Genomic DNA, 27,175 nt, shown 5'->3' with positions numbered 1-27,175 from the left:
TTCAGGGAAATTTTACGTTCGCAGGGGTCTGAGTCCCCAAACCCCCAGGGATGTGGAGGGCCTGGTGTATGTATAATAAAGGAAAAAATATGTTGCAAAATGAGTATGCAGTATATAGATGTGGATATATTACCTGTACTTCCATTGCATTGTACAGCGTGTGGTGACCACAAATTATGATAAGGTGCTTTGGTTGTGTGGTTGGAGGGTTTGTGTGTTACCTTGATCCACCATCATTCACTTTGCCCTCACAAAACAGAAGTATCTATCAGTCAGCCCTCCAGACTCCATGCCTAGGCAGTTTAGAGACATTGACCTAAGTGGCTTACTGCAGCTAAAGATTTCTGTATTTGGATGATACCAAGTATATTAAGATTGTGTGAGTAGTTTTTGAACAGTTAAGTGTTGAAAACAGGCAAAACCTGCAAATTTGACTAAACTGCCACAGTCAGCATGCAGAATTCACACTGCTGGGCAGGATTAAGAGTGAGTTTGAGAACAGATGCTTTTGTGTTTAGTTCGTTGCAAAATGTTAACAGCAGTGATGTCAGAAGATTTATCATTATCACCATACATACCAGTCATACAGTAAACTCTCAGTTATCTGTTTTAATTTACCGAAGTCCTATGCCAAATAAAGTGAAATATTGGATATTGCATAGTACCCCCCCATCAGCTCAACATTCAGCATTGAGTGGGATATTGTATTATTATCTGTCTCAACCCTCTATCCTAAAAGTATTCCCACGAATACTAGTAAAAGATGAAAGCTAAACATACAATACAGTATTGGTACAGTACTGAAACACTGAACAGTACAATCTTGGTTAACCAGGAAGCATGGGGAATTTACCCTCCCAGTTACTTATTTTTCCCAGACATCTGATATATACTCTTATATATAGGCAATATCATTGCAGTATATACAATACCACTCATATCCAGGGCCACACAAACAGTTCCATTTGAATTGTAACTTCCTCCTAAACACACCCCATAGACACAATACACATGATTGCAGTGTCTTACACTAGTGCAAAATGCACATGGTAATTTAATTTTTACCACCCGCATTGGGAAGCAAGCGGAGTGGCAATGTTTTCAGTTGTGAGGTTGGCTGGCTGGCTTTGTTTTTGTATGGGTAAACAAGATCTATCATGAACAGCTTGAGCTGTCAACATGAAACTTTCAGGGTATCAAGATATGGCCAAAGTCTTGGACGAGTTCAAAAATGGGCACTCAGGGTCAAGATCACCAAAATGGCTGAAATGGTCAACTAGTTGGTCTTTGGTGACCTTGACCTTGACCCCGATTGCCCATTTTTAACCCCTACACTGCGGGGTTGTTTTTGCGCTCCTTGCGCATCCCGGGAGCATATTCGTGTTCCGACTGACTTTTTAAAAATATTTGCCAAAAATCAGTTATTAGTCCTAGAATATTAAAATTTTATATGCATATGGCACATACCTTCAGCTTTCCCATGGGATGTTTGTTGAGCCTTCGTCGTCTACCGTAGGACTTGTGGAGACTTCTGAAGTTAGGTAACGAAGCCTCCACTTTACACTTCCCGATACCCCATAATATGGTTACCACTCTCTGATATTATAACTACAAACACTATTCTATGAATTTCAAGTAGTTTGGAATCCATATTCCAAAAAAAAAACCCACTGTGAAAGCAATGTAAGGTACGAGAGCATACGAGCTTTCTTCCCGTGCTAGTTCCCCGATGGTATTCTGAGGCGGAGCTGTCATTTATTATTTATAAACACACTCACACTACCCCCTGGGGGTAGGGTTTTTTTTCAAGAATACTCCCCTAGTATCCCTGCTTGTTGTAAAAGGTGACTAAAAGGGTTGGCGGAGGGTTAGTGCCCCTCCCCGGAAAACAACTAACTAAAAAAAACAAACAAGAAGCCTCGGACAAGGACTGACCAAACGTTGACGACCAAGGACCGGACAAAGGACATTGCAATTGGAACTTGGAATGTAAGGGGAGCAAATGATGAGGTGAAAGAGAGAGAGATTGTCCAGGTGCTTGAGGATGCGAAAGTGGATGTATGTGGAATAACTGAAACAAAATGGGGAGGAGAAAGTGTGAGAGAATGGAAATATGGATGGGGTATATGTGCAGGAGTAGGTGAGAATGAGAGGGCAAAGGAAGGAGTATGTATAGTTGTGAGTAAAAGATGGAAGAGGAGCATAAGACAGTATGGATCAGTTGGATCAAGGATTGTGTGGGTAAAGTTGAAAGTTGGAATACAAATGTGGGCAATTGTGTGTGTGTATGCGCCAACGCAAGATCGTGCTAGAAGAGTGAGAGAAGAGTTCTGGACAAATGTAGAAGTGTGCATGGAAAAGTTTGGAAGGAATGAGAGAGTGTTTTTGATTGGTGATATGAATGGTAAAGTTGGGAATGTGAAGGTGGATGGAATAGTTGGTGAGTGGGGTGTGCCTGCTGAGGTAGATGAGAATGGGAGTGCGTTAGTGAACATTTGTGCTGGGAGGGGGTTGGTGATAGCCAATACCCTCTTCAGGCATAAAATGATCCACAGGTATACATGGCGAGTGATGAGAAGGGTGGGTGGTGAACTGAGTGAAAGGAAGGCAATGATTGATTATGTGTGTGTGGATGAAAGGATGCGAAGATATATATTGGATGCAAGAGTTTATAGAGGTTGGGGGAGTGGACTTTCTAACCACTACTTTGTGGTGGCCAGAATTAAAGTTCAAGTAAGATGGAGGAATAGAAGAAGGGAAAGACGAGAGGAAGGAGTAGTTGCAAGGAGAGTGGAAAGGTTACAAGAGGATGAGAAAAAGGCAGAGTATAAGAGAGAAGTGGAGGAACCATTGGGCAAATATGAATTGGAGCAGATGGGGGACGTGGAAGGTGTGTGTAGAATATTTACAGAAGAAATATGTGCAGCATGTGATGTGGTGTGTGGAAGGAAGAGAAGACGGAGGGGGGTGCAAGGAACAGCGTGGTGGACTGAAGAGGTGAAACGGGCTGTGGCACAAAAGAAGAAAGCATACAATGAATGGATGAGAAATAGGGGTGTGGAAGAAGTTGAGAGGCGGAAGAGAGAGTTATATGTAGAAAGAAAGAGAGAGGTGAAAAGATTAGTAAGAGAGAGTAAGAAGAGAGCGGATGAGGAATTTGGAAGGAATTTGAGTGTAAAGTGGAGGGACTGTAAGAAAATGTTCTGGAAAGAGGTGAAAAGAGTAAGACAGGGTGGAAGTGAAGTTAGCAGGGGAGTGAAGGATAGAAATGGTAGATTACTAGTGGAGAAGGGAGAAAAAGTGAGCAGATGGAGAGAACACTTTAAGGAATTGTTGAACGTGGAGGATGGAAGTAATGCGAGTATAAGTGGCTGGGGAATGGCTGGGAGAAGGAGGGAGGTGAGAAGACAGGAAGAAATCAGTAGGATAGAAGTTGTGGAAGCAATGAAGAAAGTTAAATCAGGGAAAGCCCCAGGAATTGATGGAGTGTGTGGTGAAATGCTGAAGCATGGGGGAGAGATAGTAGTAGAATGGATGTGGAAGATGTGCAGATTGGCCTGGGTGGAAGGTAGAGTCCCGGAGGATTGGAAGTCAGGTATAATTATTCCCTTGTACAAAGGAAAAGGGGAAAAAGAAGTGTGTGGTAATCATAGGGGCATTTGTCTTCTTAGTATAATAGGAAAAGTGTATGGTAGGATACTTATTGACAGAGTTATAGAAAGAACAGAGAAATTAGTTGGAGAAGAACAGGGAGGCTTTAGGAAGGGAAGAGGTTGTGTAGATCAGATATTCATTCTCAGATCTTTAGTGGAAAAGTTTCTAGAAAAGGGAAAGAAGTTGTATGCGGCTTTCATGGATTTGGAGAAAGCATATGACAGGGTGGATAGACTAGGATTGTGGAAAGTGTTAAGAATATATGGAGTAGATGGGAAGTTGTTGAATGCTGTGAAGAGTATGTACGATGGTACGAAGGCTGCAGTGCGTGTGGATGGTGAACTAAGTGAATTTTTCTCTTTGAAAGTTGGGTTGAAGCAGGGATGTGTCATGTCTCCATGGTTGTTCAATCTGTACATGGATGGGGTAATAAAAGAGGTACAAGGTAGGGTAGTGGATGTCGGAGTGGCCCTGGTGAGAGAGGATAGTGTTTGGAAACTCCCTGTACTGTTGTTTGCAGATGATACTGTGTTGTTGAGTGAAGACGAAGGGGAGCTGCAAGGCTTGGTGGATGAGTTTGAGAGAGTGTGTAAGAAACGGAATCTGAAGGTGAATGTAGGGAAGAGTAAAGTGATGGTCTTTGAGAGAGGTGAAGTCAGTGAATGTACAGCGAGGTTGGATGGTGAGGAATTGGAAAATGTGAGTACGTTTAAGTACTTGGGTAGTGTGATGAGTAAGGATGGAGGTTTGGAGGGTGAAGTGCTTGAAAGGGTACAGCAAGGAAGAAAGGTTACTGGTTCTTTGAAAGCAGTGATAAGAAACAGGGAAGTGAGCATGGAAGTGAAAAAGTTACTACATGACAGTATTGTGATACCAACTCTAACGTACGGAAGTGAAGCTTGGACATTGTTGGAGAGACACAAGTCAAGAGTGAGAGCCGTGGAAATGAGTTATTTAAGAGGAGCCTGTGGAGTCACATGGAGAGACAGGCTGACGAATGAGGATATAAAGGAGCGTTGTGGTGTTGATGTGGATGTGATAGGAAGCGTTATGAGGAACACACTGAGGTGGTTTGGCCATGTGGAGAGGATGGAGGGTGAAAGACTGACGAAGAGAGTGTATGTGGGTGAGGTGGAGGGGGAAAGAGGGAGGGGAAGGCCGAGGATGAGATGGAGAGATGGGGTGGAGAAGTATATGAGAGAGGGGGTTGTGAGTTGGGAGCAGGGGAGTGAAATGGCGGGGGACAGGGCGACTTGGAGGCAATTTGTTTGTGGCCACCCCAAACGGGATTGAGGCGTCTGGCAATATATAGATAGATAGATAGACACTCACACTTTATATTCCTAGTACTGTATTACACTTATTTATATATACAATATTTATCTTTAAGTTTCTTTCAGTACTAGTAGTTTATTTTCACTCCAGGCATTCACTTTCTCGTCCTGTATACTAGCGTAGAGAGTGAATCTGTCACTTTCACTTTCATTGCTCCCAGTATTCATACATGCTAGAGTGAGACTTTCACTTTCATTACTCCTAGTATATATACTCGTATTCTTATATTACTACTTATTTACATTTCTGTTTACATTCTCTATTTTAATTACATTACTGTATTAACATTTCTATTTTATTTACACTATGTTATGCACTGTCACGTGCAGTAACTTATAAAACTATTTTCCACTGTTCAGTTATATTTACATTCTTTGCTTTCACTTGCTGTTTACACATTATTTACACATTATTAATATTTCCACTTGCACTGTTTTAGAGTCACCAGAAAGATCGTAGTCACTGTCCATCATTATCGTTGATAAATTAGCCAGTTCACATTCTACAGCAGTCACTTAGCCCTTTACCCCTTTCCACACGAGGTTTAGCAGGGGTAGAGGTCACAGGGCCCTTTGTATGGGGCTAAAAAGCAGCGGAATTGGACAGGCGGGAATCCGACGTAGTTTCACCTTGAAAGACGACAGTAAACTGAATGCTGTCACTTACGGGCAGTGAAGGGCTGCCAGTGTCAGCGTGGTGACAGCTGCTAATATATACGCTATGAAATGGTTTGCAGGAAACTAGACAATACATAATAAAGTAGGTAGTTCCAGGTGAATGTAAATATCACTTAGGCTTCTCCCTTCCTTTCTTATATATACACTATTTTTATTATGAGAACAGGTCATATGGCAAATTTCAAGGGGAAATAAACAGGGAAAATTAGTGAACGAGTGCACGTGAGGTGTTGCCAGGTGATAATTAGCCCTTTCCAGATGTATGGCAGTATCAGTTACCTTTTCTCTTTCTTTTATATATTATTTTGTATAAGAATAGGGCAAAGGGCACATTTCAATGGATAAAATGAGTGGAAAAATCTGTCCAGCATTTGTGTAGCGCAGCACAGCTGGTCAGATGGGAGGAGAGGGTAATGGAGGGGAGGTAAGGAGGGGGGGAGTCAAGGACAGGAGAAAAATGGCAAAATTGTCGACAGTGGAGGGGAGTACAGGTGACATTAGCAGAACTGAGTATAGCTGGACACTAGTAGTACTGATAGATGATACAAGCCACCACTTGAAAGCCCGGGTGAATTCAAAATAACACAGAATCACAAAAGTGACGCCCCGCGGTATGATCCCTTGCTCCTGAGCATCTCGAAAGTGACGCCCCACAGTTAAGGGGTTAACTCATCCAAGATTTTGGCCATATCTTGATACTCTGAAAGTTTCATATTGATAGCTCAAACTGTTCATGAGATATCTTGCTTACCCAAACACAAACAAAGCCAGCCAGTCAACCTCACAATTGAAAACTCCGCTCGCTTACCACCCGCTTTGTGAAGGGAGCAGAGTGGTAATGTTTTCAGTTGTGAGGGTGGCCGGCTGGCTTTGTTTGTATGTGATTTATATCCTGCATTTGTGTCAAATCAGAAATGGAGGTTCAAAATTATGCGCTGAGGAAAAACTTTCTGGCTATGCGGGTGGTGAGATCCCATCATGAGATGGCTTCTAATGTTAAACATTATTTGTTATATTATTCATAAACCATGGAAAAATAAACTAAAGAAAAAAATCTTGAGCATTTGTTGGTGAACTGATGATTTGAAAAGAAGTGTTGTACAGGATCTTACCAATAATGTCTAATTGGTGCCAGAAAAATGCTGTTATTAATGAAAACATTATTGCGTGACTTTAACCCCTAAAGACCGCAATTGTTTCAGGCAGGGTACCTCCCACAACTGCAATTCGGGGGTGTTTTGGTGACTTTCACCAAGGGCAAATTGACTGTATTCTGGCTAAAGAGGAAGAACTTACACACCTGACAATGCAGTCCATACCCCTGTAGGCCTAATGGTTACCGCACAATCGCGCATCAAAGTTAAAAAAAAAGTTTATGATAGTTACCCCTCGAAAACATGAAAATTTTGATAACTATATATTTTTCTATTGAAACAGGCCATTTCAAATTGTTTTGTCACACCAACCATTAAAACAGGTGTATGTAGGTGTAGGGAGATTACTAGGCTGTGGGGAGATAAAGTAGGCTGTGGAGAATAGGCCTACACAATAGGTACGGGGGTTGGAAATAACCAGCTTTTCGCATGAAAAGAAAGCACCTCAGTGTGTTCTGTAACATCTGCCATGAAAACAGGTGTGTATGTATGTGTGGGGAGATAACTAGTGTGGGGAGTAGGCTTACAAGGCTTTGGTTGTACTTGTGGAGAAGAATTTTGGCAACAACCAAAATCTCTTGTGGAAACCCTCCATTTCAATGGGATTTGTCATACCAGCCATAAAAACAGGTGTGTATGTAGGTGTGGGGAGATAAAACAGGTGTGAGGAGTAGCCCTACAAGGCCACGTGGGTAAAATACAAAGGAATTCATAAAAATAAGTAATTAGTAGTCAGTCATGAAACATACATGCACGTAAATGTGTTCGTTGTGAAGGAAGTGCAAAAAAAAAAAAAATGCTAACCAACATTGTCGTGCGTAGCGTTGTGTGTTCGTAACTCAACGTTGAGGAGAAAAGAGACATATACAAAATTTGGAACGAAAGTAATAACTATAAGCAGCCTCAAACTATTGGGTTGAAAAGAATTAGCACAAAAAGTATTCAGTGCATTGAATCATGAGTTATTTGTTATATGCAGTGACTCCCTAACTAACTTACTAACTAACTAACTAACAAACAGGCAGATAAGTTGACCACGAAGGGCTGGCGGTTGTGTTTACCCAGAGTAAATGTTTGCTCAGAGACGGAAACTAATCAGAGGTACTAACCTGGGGAGGTTGGGAGAATGAAAATAAATAATAGTAATAAGATGTGTCATATGTAGTACAACTTATAGTATTCTCCAACTATGTACGTATGGAAACTGGTAGGTACAACGTGAGAAATGAACAGAGTGAGGTGTAAAAATTTGGGAAGAAGTAGAAATAATATGAAACAGATATGTACACTCGGTAAAAAAAGTATCGGTGCATAGAGGGTTCGATGTCTTCCGTAAATATTCACTCACGTGCTGGCCGTGTGGGAGGGTTGGTAACTTGTTATGCCTGGCTGTAGCAGGTTCAGAATATTTATTTATATTTTAGCGAGGGGATACCTCAGATGACGTTATATGACATCTCCCAACACCTCCCAACACGTCGGACACAAATATTTCAGAGACCTTCGTACCGTGATCCAAAATGTTTCCTCAGTGTTGTGCACCGATACTTTTTTTACCAAGTGTACATCAGGCCTGATAACCTTCGGGGGTCTGTAGGGGGTTGGAAGGATAGTGAGGGACAAGGAGAGTGGGATGTGGTGGGGTTTGGGAGGGGACGAGGCTAGCAGGGAGGGAGGAGGGGCAAGAGAGGGTGGGAAGGGACGCAGGTGGTGGTGGGAGGAGAGATGTAGGTGCGTGGAGGGGTGGGAGAGTGATGGGGGACAAGAAAGGAGTTAGGGAATGGAGTAGAGGGTGGCATGGAGGCGGCCAAGAGGGGGGTGCCCCCCCACTGCCCAGGTTGGTCCGATCCCCCCTCACGCCACATCAGGGGCGAGTTCTCATTGGCTTGAAGCCATGTACATCATAATCGGGGTGGAGCAAGTTCTCCGCAGTTTTTTACAGGCCACGTTCAGTTGATGCAATTAGGCATTTTGGCATAAAACTCAAATCGCATCAGTTGATACGATCAGGACTTGAGGGGTTAAAATACATGTTTATAGGGTTTATTGGTGCCTCAGCCCCAGGACTTTTACCCTTTTTTCCTGTTTGAAGCCCTCCTATCACTACTTTTTTTTAGCAGAGATAATGAGATTAGTTATTAAATTGTCATGAATAATATCAAACTCACTGTAAAGGAGTTAATGAGATGTTTGGTGTGATGATTGTTCTGAGGCTGGCACATGGAGGCTACTGCAGCATATGCCCTGACCTCTCGGAGGCCTCGTCCTCACTCTGGCCTCTCACGCTAGAGTCGCCCAATTCCGTCAGTGCTTCACCAAACTCCACAAAGTCAAAATTTTCAGGAAGGTCCCCAATGTCATCAGTGTCTTCATCTACTCAACCCCTCTCTGTTGTTCTTCATCAGCTGGCCAGCATTGTGAAAGAAAGCAAATGATGAGTGACTGATGGCGGACATTCACTCGGTCGTGATACTGTCTCTGGTATTTTCTTGACATTTTATTTGCAAGTCCAGTCATTAGTAATTAATTCTGATGGCTGCTCTCTCTCTGTCCCAGCTGACTTGAGTTGTGGCTGGAGTGCCGACCAGGCGTGTTTAATGGTTGTCAGTGTTGTATTAGTCAAGGCTTTGACGAAGAATTTTACGGCCTGTCGAATGTTATATTTCTTCCAGAATACAGCAACGGTCATTATGTGGGGGTTGCACGTATGTCAGGTGGGGCTTCGGAGTGGAGGGGGAGGTGGCTGGTGAGCCAGGTGGGGCAGTGGAGGTGGAGGGGACAGCGGCGGGCAAGTCAGCCTATGGAGGTGGTGAGAGGAGGATCCTCCATCTCCTCCTCGTTACTGCTCACATTTTTGTCAATTTCCTTCATCTCTTCTTGTTTGTCTGTTTCATTCCTCATCATGTTATTGACGTATTTGTAGTATAACAACTTGGCGTTCGCAATATAACTATTATTCAGGTGAATTCAGACATTATTATAGAAACTGGGTATCTCTTCTAATTTACCATTATAGCTGAAAATGTTATTGTCGAAGTCATTATTGGCGAGATTCTAGTAAAATTGTCACGACTCTCTTGCTTGCAGTTGTGTAAATAGTTGTGGCCTGTTAGATTATTCCTCACTTGACTGCCGTTGCCCCACCCTATACTCACCATTCAGCTGTTATGCAGATAATACAGCCATTACGTACGGATTGCATGGAAAAATAAACCAAAGAAATAGATCTTGCGCATTTATTGGTGAACTGGTGATTAGGAAAGAAATTTTGTACTGTACTGTAGAATTATCACAACTCCCATGCTCACAGTTATGCATATGGCTGTGGCCAACCAATTTATTCTTCAAATGTGTTCTAAGATGAATTTATACATCATCTTAGAATGCATTTGCACTAGTAGAGAAGATAAATTCTAGCATATAGAAATGAACGTTTGCTTTGTTAGATAAAATTACTGCACTTGCAGTTTGTATGTACTGTACAGGTATATCTCGATATACGATACCCCTTGATGTGATACCCCGGCTCAACAATGGGGATAGAAATACCACCATACCCCGCCTAACAATGGCCAAAACGTAGTTTAATGATGGGTTTTGTTTTTTTAAAAACTGATTTTGATGATAATTCACACTAAGATTGTGTGTTAGGTTGATGTATAAACTGTTTTTAGACTTAGATTAATATGTTTTAGCCAAATGGGGTGAACTTTGTCATTTTGGGGTACAGTTTACTAAGCTTGATTTTTCTAGACTTGTGTTTGACAATTTTTGGATATTGTTTGTTGGTTTTAGTGAGTTATATACAGGTGTTAGGATTAGGTTAGCTTCTTTTTCAGCTGTAAGTCCATTTAGATTGGCTTTAAACTTGTTTTTGGACTCATTTGGGTGGGTTTAGGACTTGGTTGGAGGGGAACCCAAGGCTCAGAAACACATCCCTATACTTTACATGTTAAATATACCCCAAGATACGATACCCTGCCAAACGATGGGTTTTTACTTAACCAATTGCACCGTTTAAGTAGGGTATGCCTATTTTTACTGTCATCATCATCATCCGAACCTCCTTTCCCACTGTAGGGCAGGGTGAGGAGTAGCAATGTCCAGACAGTCCAAATTTGCTCAGTCCAATGGGCCACGTTTCCATTCCCTCATCATTCAAGCCCCCGGAATCTTGGCTCTATCGGATGTGCCAAAATCATTCACCACGTTCTGTAGCTTCACATAATCGTATCTGACAGAGTCAATCCAGATGCTGCCATGTTAAAAAGGGGTGCCAAAAATCCCTGATCATGCACTTCTCACAAAATTCATCCAGCCAGCTTGATCTGTCAGTTCCCTAGCCTCACCAACTTCCAAACCTCTCTTCCTCACACATTCATCCACCATATCTCTCCACCTTCTCCTTGGCCTACCTCGCCTCCTCCCTCCTTCAAATTCGCTCAGATATACCTTTTTCACCACTCTGTTGTTATCCATTCCCTCCACATGACCATACCATCTAAGTACACTCTCTTCAATTCTGGTTTCTGCCAACTTCCTCACTCCGCATCTTTCGTGAATCACATTATTTCGTATCCTATCCACCCTCTGTACTCCTCATACATTCCTCAGTAGTCCCATCACCACTGCTCTTACCCTTGACTTTTCATTTTCATGCCACACCATAGTCTCACATCCATATGTTAAAGTTGGCATTAACACTTCCTCATGTAAGCCTCATGCAGCTGCAATGCTCAAGCCTCTGTTTCTTATCAAGGCTTTCATTGTACTAACTACTTTTTTTCCTTGTGTCACTCTACTTTCCACTTATTTTGCACATTTTCCTCTCTTTTCTGTCACTGTACCCAGGTATTTGAACTCTCTCACCAATTCCAGCCTCTCTCCATTCACTGTTACATTGCACTGGGGGTCACCTTCTCTCTCAGTAACCATCACTTTACTCTTTTCTACATTTATTCTCAAGGAACAACACTTACAGACATCAGCAAAACTCTGCACTAGCCTACCAAGTTCTTGTACGGTACTTGCAAGCAGTACTGCATCATCAGCATACAACAAATTTGAGATATTCCATCCATCACCATTCATTACCAATGCCATCCCTCTCTCCATTACTCGTGTTTTTACTTCTTTCATCACCCCATCCATATATATATTGAACAACCATAGGGACATCACAATTTACCCTCCACACCGTGCTTGCGCAAAACTTTCCACAATCCTTCTCTGTCCACTTTGTTATATGCTTTTTCCAGATCCATGAATGCCATAAACACCTTATGGTCCTTCTCACAAGCTTTCTCTACTATCTATCTCACTGCAAATATTTGGTCCACACTTCCTCTGCCACTCCTAAAGCCACCCTGTTCATCACTCACCAGGACTTCTGATATCTCTCTTATTTTCTCTATAATAATTCTTCCATATACCTTCCCTACCACACTCAGTAAGCTTATGCCACAATAATTCTTGCACTCACTTCGCTCACCATTATTTTTGTGCAGGAGTACAATCACAGCCTTTTTCCACTCTGCAGGCACAGTTTCACTCATCCATGCCTTCTTACATATCACCAACAAGCACTTCATTCCATTCTCTCCACTACACTTAAGCATCTCTGCATACACCTCATCAACCCCAGCTACTTTCCCATTTTTTCAGCTGCTTCACAGCACTCTTCACCTGTGTGAGTGCCACATCTCCTGGCACTGCATTCCTTCTCTGCACACCCCCAAAACCAATCATGTTTACCACTGCTCTGCTCTCTCTGTTCCCATTCATCAGGCTTTCAAAATATTCTTTCCATCTGGTCCTTACTTCATCTCCATGGGTTACTAATCTACCACCTGCATCCTTCACACCATCACATTTCTTTCCGCTTTCACTTTTACATTTTCGCACCTCTTTCCAGAATAAGTTTCTATTTTCAGAGTAGTTCGCATTCATTTTTCTTCCTAGATCCTCATTTACCTCCTTCTTTTTCCTCTTCACTAGTCTCTTTACATGTTTTTTGCTCTTAACATATTCAGTTCTTATTTCAACTGAACCCCTGTCCTGTAAGCATTTTAGCCACTTCTTCCTGTTTTCCTTCACCGCTCTCTTTACCTCCTCATCCCACCATGCCGTACCTTTCTTCTTTGTTGTTACTCTTGCCACACCACACACCGCTTTAGCATTCCTAACCAAGCAATCCCTATATGCATTCCACAGTCTGTCCAGATCCATTTCATTCCAATTCAGTAATTCTAACTTGTCCTCTACTTTGGCCCTGTATTCATCTGCCATTTCTTTGATCCTCAGCTTCTCAACTTTCAGTCCTTCTCCCTGACTGCCCCTCTCTCTCTCTCCTGATCCACCTCACTCCTCTCAGCTTGATCTTGCATACCACAATCATATGATCTGATAGACCTCCACATTGTCCTCTCACAGCCCACATATCAGCAACCATTCCCATCATCGTCCTCTCTACGAGCACGTAATCAATCAGGCTTCTTTCCACACGATCCCTGTTCCCTCTATATTTATGTGCATCTCTGTGTTTGAAATATGAGTTACAAATGCACAACCTCCTCTCCTGACACATATCCTTTAGTCTCTTCCCATTATCATTTTCTCCTGGTACTCCATAACAACCCATTATGTCATCCTCAGGACCAGTACCTACTCCTCCATTCATATCCCCCATCACAATCACTTTATAGCTCCTGGGCATTTCTCCCACTACTTAACCCAGTTCATCCCAAAACACCTCTTTCACTCTCTCACTCCTGTCCTCACACGGTGCATACGCTACTATCACTGCCACTTTCACCTTCTCAAACTTGAACTTGACATACATACACCTCAAGCGGACACATTTGTAGTGTCTCATTCCCCTCATGCCACACCTCATTCATCAACAAAGGAACTCCTTCCTTGCATCTTCCTCGCCCATTCATTCCCGATCTTACACATTTCACACCCTCCCACTCCTCCACTTCGCACCCTTTCATCTTCGTTTCACACAATGCCATCACGGCATATCTCGCACTCTTAAACACATTCACCACTTCCACCCTCTTGCTCTCCTCATTCACACCTCTCACATTCCACATGGCTACACGAGTCTGCTATTTGGTTGGGGCCCTGGGCAGGTATTGGGCCCTGGGCAGGTATTGGGCCCTCCAAGGCTCTCTGAAACGACTGCCATGATTAAGTGATTTCGGATAGGGGAATCTTTGAGACACTTAACTCTGCCAGAAACCCCGGTTATGTGGTTACCACTCAGCTTAGAAAATGGTTTCCTGGGTACAGGAAACCATTTGGCTTGTCACTCAGTGTAGAGATCATATGGAACCTCTACATTGAGTGAGTGGATGACGGGTGCCCCCAGGTACCACATATATTTACTATATTATCTGCAAACCACCTGAGTGGTGAGTAAGGGGTGGAGTACAGTGGTCAGGTAAGGAAGAAATTTGTGAGACATGGCCATATACGTGTTTGTTAAAATTTCATTAATTAAAACATTCAGATATTCAGTAATGTACTGTATCTTTATATTTTGTAGGTCAAGTGAACCTATCTGACTCATGCTGTGCAGAAAACAGACATAAAGGTAAAAATGACGATGATGATGATAAAAGTTGCCAGCTCTTGCAGCTGAAACACCAACAAGCATAACCTTGTGATCTTACTGGGAAGAGTCACCAAGACCGAGTTGCAAAGGAAAAATTGCCTGAAAAACTATTGATCTGACAAAGTCTTCATAGTGAAAAGGAATGTTTTTCTTATTTTATTCATAAGGTCACTTGACTACTTCAAACAGTTTAAGGTATACTGGTTGGAATGTGTTAGATACAGCTTTGATAAACTCCTTCAGTGCAAGAGGCCTTTCTCATGGTGAATAAAATTTTCTGGTAGCAGAAAAAATAAACTAGAATTTGCATCACCCAGATTCAAAGAGTTTATCCACCAGAGTGTGTGCAGTACCCTGAGGAATGAAATTCTCATAAGTGTAGGAAGCTCTCAAGTATTTCCTCCATAGTAATTTATTTTACTTATTGCATTTTGATAATTTCTTAAATGCTGCTTTTAATTGACCTAGTTTGCATGAATAAAATACAAGAGAATATGATTGCATTATGGAAAAAGGTACTGGAAAGCCTATAAAACTGAAGAGAATTTTTGCCTTAAATGTCTTAAATCCAAGGGTGAGGTTGTGGACAAGCTCTGCTTTTAATGATAATTGGTAAAGTGTTTGGGGATGATAGAATTGGTTAGATCTTGGTGGCTCATTGCTGACAACATTTTATAAAATGGGATGCAGGCTGATCACAGCTAACAGTTACCAGTATTTAGAAAATTTAAAAATTATGGGTTTACTTACACCTTTACACACTCCGTTGTAATAATATCGTCATCACTCACATGATCGAAGACTCTCCTTCTAACCTGACCTAATGTACGGGCACAGGTCGCAGTGGCAGCAGCAGCAGTGGCAGCAGCAGCAGCCGGCGCTCCAGTGGTGGGGGTGGGGGTGGGGGTGGGGGTGGAGGTGGGGGGGTACCAGTCCTGGGAGGGGGTAATGGGGGAAGTGGGCTCGGGCGGGGCAAGGGTGGACAGGGGACCGGTAATCCCACTGGGGTGTGGTCTAGTGTAGGATCTCCATCACCTGCCTTGCTACCCCCTGCCCCTGCCCCAGCCCTGCCTTCTGGTCCTGCTGGTCCTCCCCCACTGCACGACTCCCTGCGAGACATCAGTCCTGCTACACTTCACCACACACTCCCTGACCATGACCATCAGGTGAGACCACACTCAATACACTGAACCCATTTAGCCTGGGGATGTCTTATTTGTTTTTTTCTTGCCATCTCTTGATTTTCTTCTGCATAGGACTGACTTTTTGACCTTGATGGGTCTGATATAGCCTTAATAAACTTTGATCATGAAAGAACTCGCCTGAAGTTTAATGTAGGATGTCTAGTTGTTGTTGTTGTTGCTGCTCAACCCCTGTCCATGTGGTCGAGCATACCCATTGACTGCAGGTAAGTTACCACTCCTGTGAGGTTGTCCCATAAGTTTCGTACACTATTGATGTTCTTTCTGCGTCTTAGTGTGGCAAGTGCTGTGCAGTGCTCCATTATGTGTGCTATGTTGCGTGGACCTAATCCATAAGCTGGGCACGTGATATCTGTGATTCCACCTAACCATAATCTAAGCTGATAGCTGAGGATGGCTGGGTGACATGTTTTAAGCCTAGCTAGGTGAACTCATCATCTGTATTTAAGGGCACCTCCAATGGGTGGATATCAGGAGGGGGGCATGTAGTATGATGTGATGGTTAAGTTGTTGTATTGCCCTGAGGATGGAGTGAGCATGTAGGTGTTTTTTCATTGCTAGTATTGGAATATCTGGAGGTGGGATATTGTTGTAAAAGGTTTGATAATATTTGTGTGAGATTGTTTTGTGTGCCTAGGTATGTTGTATGTCTCTCTTATGTATTGACACAGGCCTTGATTGTTGGAACAGACTTCTGCTAAGAATTTTGTGCTCCAGTCTCAGACTGGGAGCACTTTAGTTTCATAGTGTAAGGTGTGGGAATGGTTTTGGTGCAGCCTATGGTGATGTGTAGGGCTTTGTTCTACATGATTTGGAAGGTGTTATTGTGTGTGTTAGACAGGGTGGGAGCCCATGCCGGGGAGGCATAGGACATCACTGATTTAATGTATTACGGTATTTGTAATGATTTTTTTTTTTCTCTCTCTCTCTCTCTCTCTCTCTCTCTCCGCCAATGTCTGGCCCTGTAGTCGCCCTGAGTGCATTGAGTCTTGGGGTGCATTGCCTCTTGATATCCAACTGTCATGCACCATCTTTAAACATACTTGGGGTTTCATTCTTTCTGGATTTTTCTTGGAAAGATCATATTACCTATCTTGTAAAATCTGCCTCCAAAAGATCAGGTGTGCTAAGCCAGCTCCATGCCTTCTTTACCCATGCACAGTTGTTGACTTTATACATGGGTTTTATTTGTCCCTGTGTAGAGTACAACTGTCATGTGTGGGGAGGCTTCCCACATACAAATCTTCTCAACAAGGTGGAAGCAGAGGCTGTTTGTCTCATTAACTCTCCTCCTCTTACTGGCCCCCTTCAACCTCTGTCTCTTCGCCACACTGTTGCATCTTTATCTCTTTTTTTTTATTGCTACTTCAGTGCCACTGCTCCTCCGAACTGTCTGCTTGCATCCCTCCACCACTGTGGCGGGCACGTAACACCCATATGGCAATAAACTCTCATCTCTTTTCCATGCAGCTCTTTGATGCAATAGTTAACTGTTACTTTCAGTCCTTCGTGTATGCAACAGGCCAACTCTGGATATGTCCCCCTCTGTCTGTAATTCCTACTGTCAAGTGTTTCAAACAGAGTGTGTCCACGCATTTGAAAATAAACAGATCTTGAATTTGGCTCTGTTATCTTGTTCTTGTTTCTTCTTGGAGGGAACAATTTGTGGGCTCCTGGCCTTTGGTTCCTTCTTCCCTTGCATGAAAACAAAAGGGGGGGGGGGTCCTTGATGGTGAGTCTGGTGTCATATGTTAATCTAATGATCTTAATGGAGGGCACAGGTACATTGTTATGTGTGATATGGAGGGAGTATCTTTGTTCTTGTTTACTGCTTGTGATGTGTGTGGTGGTGTATTTGTCTGGGGTAATCTTTAGCTTGTCGTCCTCCACCCAAGTTTGCAGTGTGTTGAGGTAGTTCTGTTGCAGTGTGCAGGCTGTGTCTGCAATGTGTGTGTGGTTATTATGTTGATGTCATCTGCATGTGAGGCAATGTTTGTGGGTGGTAGAGGTGTGGGAATATATGCATCTATAGGTTGAGGAGTGTGGATGACAGAACTGAGCCCTGTGGAACTCTGTTAGGGAAATTTTGTGTTAGTTATGACTTAAATTTTGTGTTAGTTATGACTTGCCCTGGAATGTAACTTTTATTTTCTTCCTTTTTTTTATTTTATGTGTACGACTCTGGACACAGGCTTCACAGCCTGCTTCCAAGACCTAGTAGTCCTCCTACATACCATACACCTCTACATGTCACCACTTCGGTGCTAACACCCACTGTCCATATCGAATACATGCTAGGGCTGTCTCATACTGGACTGGTGTATTGGTATCATTGGGGATAATTCTACGACATGTCAGTGAGTCTCTCGGTAAATCAGTAAAATCTGTTTGTCTACCAGATAAATAACTGACAATCTCCATATTTGTGTTGTGGTTTGGCCATGTGGAGAGGATGGAGGGTGAAAGACTGACGAAGAGAGTGTATGTGAGTGAGATGGAGGGGGGAAGAGGGAGGGGGAGGCTGAGGATGAGATGGAGGGATGGGGTGGAGAGGTATATGAGAGAGGGGGGTGTGAGTTGGGAGCAGGGCAGTGAAATGGCGGGGGACAGGGCGACTTGGAGGCGTTTTGTTTGTGGCCACCCCAAACGGGATTGAGGCGTCTGGCAATAGATAGATAGATAGATATCTTGGTGATTAGTTTGCATCAGGATGTGGCCTAGAAAACTACTAATCTCTATTGTTGTGAGAAATGTCCGCTTGTGTGGGTGTTGTGGAGTTAATGCCATTCGATGCTCATTGTGTGAGATTAGTCAGTAAGGTGCTTGTAGAGTGCAGTGATCAGAGTCCATGCTGTGAAGGAACAAGGAAGACTTGAGGAGTGACTTTGTGGAGAATAAGGCGTTCATTTATTTTGGATGGTGTTTAAGTAGTGTTATGGATCTGGATGCAGAAGGGAGTGTTGGGTCTCTGTTTGGTTTAAGTACAAGCATGATTGTTCCATGTTTTCAAATGTTGGAAATGCTACAGTGTATGCCTGAGTAGTTGCTAATGTTTGGGAGGGCCTGAATGCTTTGTGGCCCTAAATGTTTCAGGTGTTGGTTGCTGATGCCATCTGGTCCTGTGCTTGTAGAGTTCTTTGATTTCTTGATAATATTGTCTGTTCTGAAGTCAAGGAGATTATATTATAATTGATTTAAATTGACTGCCTGTGTTGAGAGGGTTGTTTTTCACATTCGGTGCATGATGTAGTGATTTATGTTTGCATACTGGTTTCCAAGTATGTTTGCTTGTTTTTTGAAGGAAGGGATGTGTTGGGTGTTGGAGGTGATGGTGGTGGTGGGCTTGGAAGTGTATGTTTTTGATTTGGTGATACTCTTAAATATTTTGTAGAGCCAAGAGAAGTTAGTGGGATGACTAAGTGTTGTTACAAAGGCCTTCTGGTTTTCCATTTTCTTTATACTAATTTTGTTTTTGATCATATTGCTTAGTTCTTGGACCCTTAAGATGATGTCTTGCATGTTTGGGAGAGGTGAGCTGGGCTTCATGTTGTCATATGAGGCAGGAAATCTTTGGTGTATATTTTGGATTGTAATATCTTTTGTTGCCTCGTGGGATGTGGTGTTTGTCTGCATTGGATATGATGTTGCTGAACTTTGTAATATGCCTGTTAATGTTTGATCATGGGTGAATTGTTTTGTGTGCTGAGATTTTGTTCTGTTTCTTCAGCAAATATTGTCCAGTCTACTTTTTTATAGTTTGTTTATGTGAGGTGTGATTGCCCAGGATTGTATCGTATTGTATTTCTGTTGTGATAATGATGATGAGATTGTAATGGGTTTGGGTTCTGTTCAACAGATGCTGTTGAGTGCAAGTATTGATGAACAGAATGTTATGTCTGGGGAGGAGGGGGTGTGGTTTGCCAAGTGTTGGATAAGGATGTCTAGTAGCGGCAAAAATTATCAAAAACTAATGTAACTCAGGTTTAAGGATTAAAGTTTCCTAGAACTCCACGTTTACCAATGTGTTTTGATACAGAGTACATTAAATGGAAGATAATGTAATGAAAATACTGAAGAAAAAAGAGAAAATAGTGAGAGAAACTGTAGAAAGGAACAGATGTGTGGTAATATTTGGAAACAGGGAGGAGGAAGAAAAGGTTAGATCTGTGAGACTCGAATGAGACACGAATCTGGTGAGAAAAATATTGGGCAAGATTGATCCCGAAGGAAACAAGTGGGAAAAAGAAATTGAGGACGTAAGGAGGATAGGGCCATATAAGAAAGGGGAGGCAAGACCAATGAGAGTTAAGTTGTCATCAAAAAGTGTAGTAAGTGATATACTTAAATTGACCTGGAAACTAAGCAAAGGGGCAGGGATGGAAAATATTATACAGTAGTAAGAAAAGATTTGAATGAAGAAGAAAGAGTAGTTTTAAAATCTTTGAAGGAACAAGTAAAGGATAAAAGTGACAAGAGGACAGAGGAAGAATGTAAAGCTTTTTTTTTGGAGACTGATGGATATGAAAGTAAGGAAGTGGTATGTGAGGAAATAGACGTGAAGGAAATGAAGGGAATGGATATGAATACGATAAAGGGAAGAATGAGTAAAGATAAAACCAGTGCAGTAAATCTAAGTATCATGTATAGTAATGTAGATGGGTTAATATCTAAGAAAGGGGAAATTGTAGATTATGTAAATGAAAACAAACCTGAAAATGTATGATTGGTGGAGAGTAAATTGCCCCAAGATGTTGATACAAAACTGTTTGGATGGAACAGTTATAATATTTGAAGGAAGGATAGAGAAAGCAAGTTTGAGGGAGGTATAATGATTCTAACCAGTAATGACTTAAGAGCAAAAAATATAGAAATTGAAAATACCATGGCTGAACTTTTGGGAATTGAAATAAAGGACATTTATGGAGAAAAAAATTGATGTAATAGTATTTTATATGCCACCTAAAACTAGGGCATGGACGAAAGAAGATTATGAACAGTTAATAAGAGAGTCCATTATTAAACTAAAGATGTTAATTGAATGAGGAAATAGAATAGTAATAATGGGAGATTTTAGCTGTAGAGAAGGTGACTGGGAAAGCATGGATGCTGGGAAGAATAAGGAATCATGGGGAAATAAATTAATGGAAATGGTAATGGATTAGGGCCCCTCCCCGGAAAACAACTAACTAAAAAGACAAACAATAAGCCTCGGACAAGGACTGACCAAACGATGACGACCAAGGACCAGACAAAGGACATGGTAATTGGAACTTGGAATGTAAGGGGAGCAAATGATGAGGTGAAAGAGAGAGAGAGAGAGATTGTCCAGGTGCTTGAGGGTGCGAAAATTGATGTATTCGGAATAACTGAAACGAAATGGAGAGGTGAGAGTGTGAGGGAATGGGAGTATGGATGGGATATGTATGCAGGAGTAGGTGAGAATGAGAGGGCAAAAGAAGGAGTATGTATAGTTGTGAGTAAAAGATGGAAGAAGAGCATAAGAGAGTATTGATCAGTTGGGTCAAGGATTGTGTGCGTAAGATTGAAAGTTGGAATAGAAATGTGGGGGATTGTGTGTGTGTGTATGCGCCAATGCAAGATCGTGCAAGTAGAGTGAAAGAAGAGTTCTGGACAAATGTGGAGGTGTGCATGGAAAAGTTTGGAAGGAATGAGAGAGTGTTTTTGGTCGGTGATATGAATGGTAAAGTAGGAAATGTGAAGGTGGATGGAATAGTTGGTGAGTGGGGTGTGCCTACTGAGATAGATGAGAATGGCAGTGCTTTAGTGGACATTTGTGCTGGGAGGGGGTTGGTGATAGCCAATACCCTCTTCAGGCACAAAATGATCCACAGGTATACATGGCGAGTGATGAGAAGGGTGGATGGGGAACGGAATGAAAGGAAGGCAATGATTGATTATGTGTGTGTGGATGAAAGGATGCGAAAATGTGTAATGGATGCAAGAGCTTATAAAGGTTGGGGGAGTGGACTTTCTGACCACTACTTGGTGGTGGCCAGAATCAAGGTCCAATTAGGATGGAGAAATAGAAGAAGGGAAGGACGGGAAGAAGGAGTATTTGTAAAGAGAGTGGAAGGGTTACAAGTGGATGAGAAAAAGGCAGAGTATAAGAGAGAAGTGGAGGAACGATTGGGCAAATATGAATTGGAGCAGATGGGGAACGTGGAAGGTGTGTGCAGGATATTTACAGAAGAAATATGTGCAGCATGTGATGTGGTGTGTGGGATGAAGAGAAGACGGAGGGAGGTGCAAGGAACAGCGTGGTGGACTGAAGAGGTGAGACAGGCTGTGGCACAAAAGAAGAAAGCATACAATGAATGGATGAGAAATAGGGGCGTGGAAGAAGTTGAGAGGCGGAAAAGAGAGTTATATGTAGAAAGAAAGAGAGAGGTGAAAAGATTAGTAAGAGAGAGTAAGAAGAGAGCGGATGAGGAATTTGGAAGGAACTTGAGTGTAAAGTGGAGGGACTGTAAGAAAATGTTCTGGAAAGAGGTGAAGAGATTAAGACAGGGTGGAAGTGAAGTTAGCAGGGGAGTGAAAGATAAAAATGGTAGATTACTAATGGAGAAGGGAGAAAAAGTGAGCAGATGGAGAGAACACTTTAAGGAATTGTTGAACATAGAGGATGGAAGTAATGCGAGTATAAGTGGCTGGGGAATGGCGGGGAGAAGGAGGGAGGTGAGAAGACAGGAAGAAATCAGTAGGAAAGAAGTTGTGGAAGCAATGAAGAAAGTTAAATTTGGGAAAGCCCCCAGGATTGATGGAATGTGTGGTGAAATGCTGAAGCATGGGGGAGAGATAGTAGCAGAATGGATGTGGCAAATATGCAGATTGGCCTGGGAGGAAGGTAGAGTCCCGGAGGATTGGAAGTCAGGTATAATTATCCCCTTGTACAAAGGAAAAGGGGAAAAAGAAGTGTGTGGTAATCATAGGGGCATTTGTCTTCGTAGTATCATAGGAAAGGTGTGTGGTAGGATACTTATTGACAGAGTTAGAGAAATAACAGAGGAATTAGGTGGAGAAGAACAGGGAGGCTTTAGGAAGGGAAGAGGTTGTGTAGGTCAGATATTCATTCTTAGATCTTTAGTGGAAAAGTTTCTAGAGAAGGGAAAGAAGTTGTATGCAGCTTTCATGGATTTGGAGAAAGCATATGACAGGGTGGATAGACAAGGATTGTGGAAAGTATTAAGATTATATGGAGTAGATGGGAAGTTGTTGAATGTTGTGATGAGTATGTACAATATGATGGTGCTAAGGCTGCAGTGCGTGTGGATTGTGAACTGAGTGAATTTTTCTCTTTGAAAGTTGGGTTGAAACAGGGATGTGTCATGTCTTCATGGTTGTTCAGTCTGTACATGGATGGGGTAATAAAAGAGGTACAAGGTAGGGTAGTGGATGTTGGAGTGGCCCTGGTGAGAGAGGATAGTGTCTGGAAACTCCCTGTACTGTTGTTCGCAGATGATACTGTGTTGTTGAGTGAAGACGAAGGGGAGCTGCAAGGCTTGGTGGATGAGTTTGAGAGAGTGTGTACGAAACGTAATCTAAAGGTGAATGTAGGGAAGAGTAAAGTGATGGTCTTTGAGAGAGGTGAAGTCAGTGAATGTACAGTGAGATTGGATGGTGAGGAATTGGAAAATGTGAGTAGGTTTAAGTACTTGGGTAGTGTGATGAGTAAGGATGGAGGTTTGGAGAGTAAAGTGCTTGAAGGGGTACAGTAGGGAAGAAAGGTTGCTGGTTCCTTGAAAGCAGTGATAAGAAGCAGGGAAGTGAGCATGGAATTGAAAAAGTTACTACATGACAGTATTGTGATACCAACTCTAACGTATGGAAGTGAAGCTTGGACGTTGCTGGAAGGACACAAGTCGAGTGAGAGCAGTGGAAATGAATTATTTAAGAGGAGCCTGTGGAGTCACATGGAGAGAGAGGCTGACAAATGAGGATATAAAGGAGCATTGTGGTGTGGATGTGGATGTGATAGGAAGCATTAGGAGGAATACACTGAGGTAGTTTGGCCATGTGGAGAGGATGGAGGGTGAAAGAGTGACGAAGATAGTGTATGTGAGTGAGGTGGAAGGGGGAGGTGGGAGGAGGAGGCCGAGGATGAGGTGGAGGGATGGGGTGGAGAGGTATATGAGAGAGGGGGGTTTGAGTTGGGAGCGGGGCAGTGAAATGGCGGGGGACAGGGCGACGTGGAGGCAATTTGTTTGTGGCCACCCCGAACAAGATTGAGGCGTCTGGCAATAGATAGATAGATAGATAGGTAATGGAAAACATGTTAAGCCAATTAATTAAAGAAATACAAGAATTAGGGGTGACAACAAACCATCAAGGCTTGGCTTAGTATTCACTAAGGACCCAAATGATGTAAGGAACTTAACCTACTAATGCTTCTTCGGTAAAAGTGATCACATGGTTATTGAAATGGAAGTAGCGGGAGTAAGGGAAGGAGAAAGAGATGAAAAACATATAGGAAATAGATATGATTATGGGAAGGCAAACTTTTCTTCCCTGAGGAACTTTTTCCAAAATGTAGACTGGAGTACAAGGAATACAATCACAAATGTTGATGAGAAATATGAGTTTTTGATTGAAGTGTATTAAACAAGAGTTAGTAAATATGTCCCAAAATTTTCCACAGCTATGAAAAGGAAAAAAGTTTGGTTTAACAACAGATGTAGAATGGCTCATGAGGGAAGAAGAAGAGCATGGAATAAAGTGAGAAAAAAGTATAGCGAAAGGGTTTTGGAGGAGTACTAGCAGGTAAGAAATAAATATATAAGGGTACGGCGAGAAGGAGAAAGGAAATACAAAAAAGATATTGTAACTAAATGTAAAAAAGAGCTGAAACTCTTTTATAGGTTTGTAACTGGTAAAATGAAAGTTTAAGACAGTATAATACGATTGAGGGATGGAGATGAAACTTACGAAAGAGAAGAATTATGTGAAATAATGAACAACAAGCTGCAGTCAGTTTATGTGTTGGAAGAAGAATTTAGGGAACCTGAAATGGAACCCAGGATGATGGGAATAGCAGAAATTACATTTGAGGTGAATGAGGTGCTACAGCTGATGAGGGATTTGTATGTGAGAAAAGTCATGAGACCAGATGGTGTGGTTGGATGGATTCTGAAGGAATGTGCAGACCAGTTAGTGTGGCCTGTTTATATCATCATCAAAACCTCACTGGAAAATGGACAGTTACCTAAAGATTGGAAAAGAACAAGTATTGTGCCAATCTTCAACGGAGGAGATAGGGAAGATCCACTCAATTACAGACCTGTATCACTTACTAGTATTGTTTGTAAAATCTGTGAGAAAATTATTAGAAAAAGATGGATAAACCATTTAGAAGAAAATGAAGTGATAACACCAAGACAATTTGCTTTTAGAGAAGTAAGATCATGTGTTACTAACCTATTAAGTTTCTACAGTAGGGTAATAGATGTCATACAAGAGACGGAGAGATGAGCAGCGTGTGTCAATCTCGATCTTAAGGAAGCATTTGACAGAGTGCCCAATAGGAGACTGCTGTGTAAGTTGAAGACCATTGGAGGGGTGGATGGGAAACTATTGGAGTGGATGGGCGATTATTTGATAGGAAGGCAGATGAGAACAGTCATAAGAGACAAGGTGTCACAATGGAGAAACATGACTAGTGGAGTACCCCAGGGCTCTGTCTTAGCCCCAATAATGTTTCTGATATATGTAAGTGATTTGCTAGAGGGTTTGAATAGTTACATGGATATGTTCGCAGATGACGCTAAAACCATGAAACATATTAACCCTTTAACCGCGGGCATTGTTTTGCCCCAACTGTCCTCTCCCGCGGGGGTTTTGACCAAAATGTAAACAAACTTTAAACCTTTATAACTCTGCACAGAATAAATCTAGAGCGAAAAATAAGGTACCATTAGAAAGTACTAACCTTCGGCTTTGCAATGATGTAGGTTTCATGATTTCGTTGACTATCACTGGATGGGCAGTGCCATTAGAAGTGAGCGATCTAAAATCACTATTTTTCGCTCACACACCATTACCTTCGCTCATACACCATTACCAAATGCCAACCTCATTCTGATAATAATACTGTAAACATATATGAACACTGCACATACGATAAACACCCACTCTGTGTTCACTGAGGCAGGTAAAAGGCACTGTAATTACCCGCACTTCACTGCCACATCAGCGGTGTTGTAATAACTATTTTTTGCTCACATACCATTACCAAATGCCAACCTCATTCTGCTAATAATACTATAAACATATATGAACACTGCACATACGATAAACACCCACTCTGTGTTCACTGAGGCAGGTAAAAGGCACTGTAATTGCCCGCACTTCACTGCCATATCAGCGGTGTTGTAATCATTATTTTTCGCTCACACACCATTACCAAATGCCAACCTCATTCTGATAATAATACTATAAACATATATGAACACTTCACATACGATAAACACCCACTCTGTGTTCACTGAGGCAGGTAAAAGGCACTGTAATTGCCTGCACTTCACTTCCACATCAGCAGTGTTGTCACTCACACAGCTGGACAGATACTGATGCGTGTTTGGTCCGGGGTGGGGTGGGGGGTCCAGGGGTTGGGAGGTGGGGCCCCAGGGGGGGAGGAGGGAGGTGGGGGTTGGCTGGAGTGAAAGAACTTAATAGCTACTCTCCCTTGAAACAATTGGCGCACGAAAAAAACGCGGGGTATTCAAAATATTCACAAACATTCGAGAATGACACCCGCGGTTTGGTCCAGTTTTTGCAATGTCATTCTGGAATGACACCCGCGGTTAAAGGTATTGATAGTTGTAAAAAACTGCAAGAGTACTTGGACAAATTCCACAGCTGGAGCCAGACATGGAAAATGGATTTTAATGCCAACAAGTGTCATATATTAGAAATGGGAATGAGTGAAAAATGACTGCATTGGATATATAAAATGGACGATGAAATAATTAGTAAAAGAAAAGACAAGAAAGATTTGGGAGTAATTATTCAGGATGACTTGTCACCAGAGAAGCATATAAACAAAATTATTGGAGCACTTATGGATTACTGACCAACATGAGAGTGGCTTTTAATTATATGGATGAGGAAATGCTGAGGGAGTTGATAGTGACCATAATAAGGTCAAGACTGGAGTATGCGGCTGTGGTATGGTCACCTTATTTGAAGAAGCATATTGATAAACTAGAGAGGGTTCAACGGATGGCAGCGAGGATGATACCAAGCTTAAGGGAACTCACCTGCAAGGAGAGATTGGCAAAACTGAAGTTACCAACACTTCGCGAGAGAATGGAAAGAGGTGACTTGATCACGATATTTAGAAATGTAAGAGAATTGGAATGAATGGATAGAGAGGATCTTTTTGTGCTGGATGATGGAAGAACAAGAGGTCATGACTTCAAGTTGAGGAAAAGTAGATGTCTTAATGATCTTAAAAGGTTCAGTTTCCCGAATAGAAGCATAAGTATTTGGAACGACTTAGAAGAGGTGGTGCAGGCA

General features: G+C 42.2%; 1 protein-coding gene across 1 annotated transcript in view; it reads left to right on the top strand.

The window, feature by feature from the left end:
• LOC145396870 (zinc finger protein ubi-d4 B-like) overlaps window positions 1-27,175 on the top strand; it is a 636,773-nt gene that overhangs the window by 306,132 nt on the left and 303,466 nt on the right. Inside the window, exon 10 of the mRNA XM_080270158.1 lies at window positions 15,279-15,607. Within this exon, the coding sequence (XP_080126284.1) occupies window positions 15,279-15,607 (329 nt within the window). The remainder of the gene's footprint in view (window positions 1-15,278; window positions 15,608-27,175) is intronic.

Source organism: Coenobita brevimanus, chromosome 39, assembly GCF_032717465.1.
Source record: "Coenobita brevimanus isolate Jiangsu-jjx chromosome 39, ASM3271746v2, whole genome shotgun sequence".
Lineage (NCBI taxonomy): Eukaryota > Metazoa > Arthropoda > Malacostraca > Decapoda > Coenobitidae > Coenobita > Coenobita brevimanus.
The sequence above is the reverse complement of the archived record's forward strand: the minus strand, read 5'-3'. Positions and strand labels throughout refer to the sequence as shown.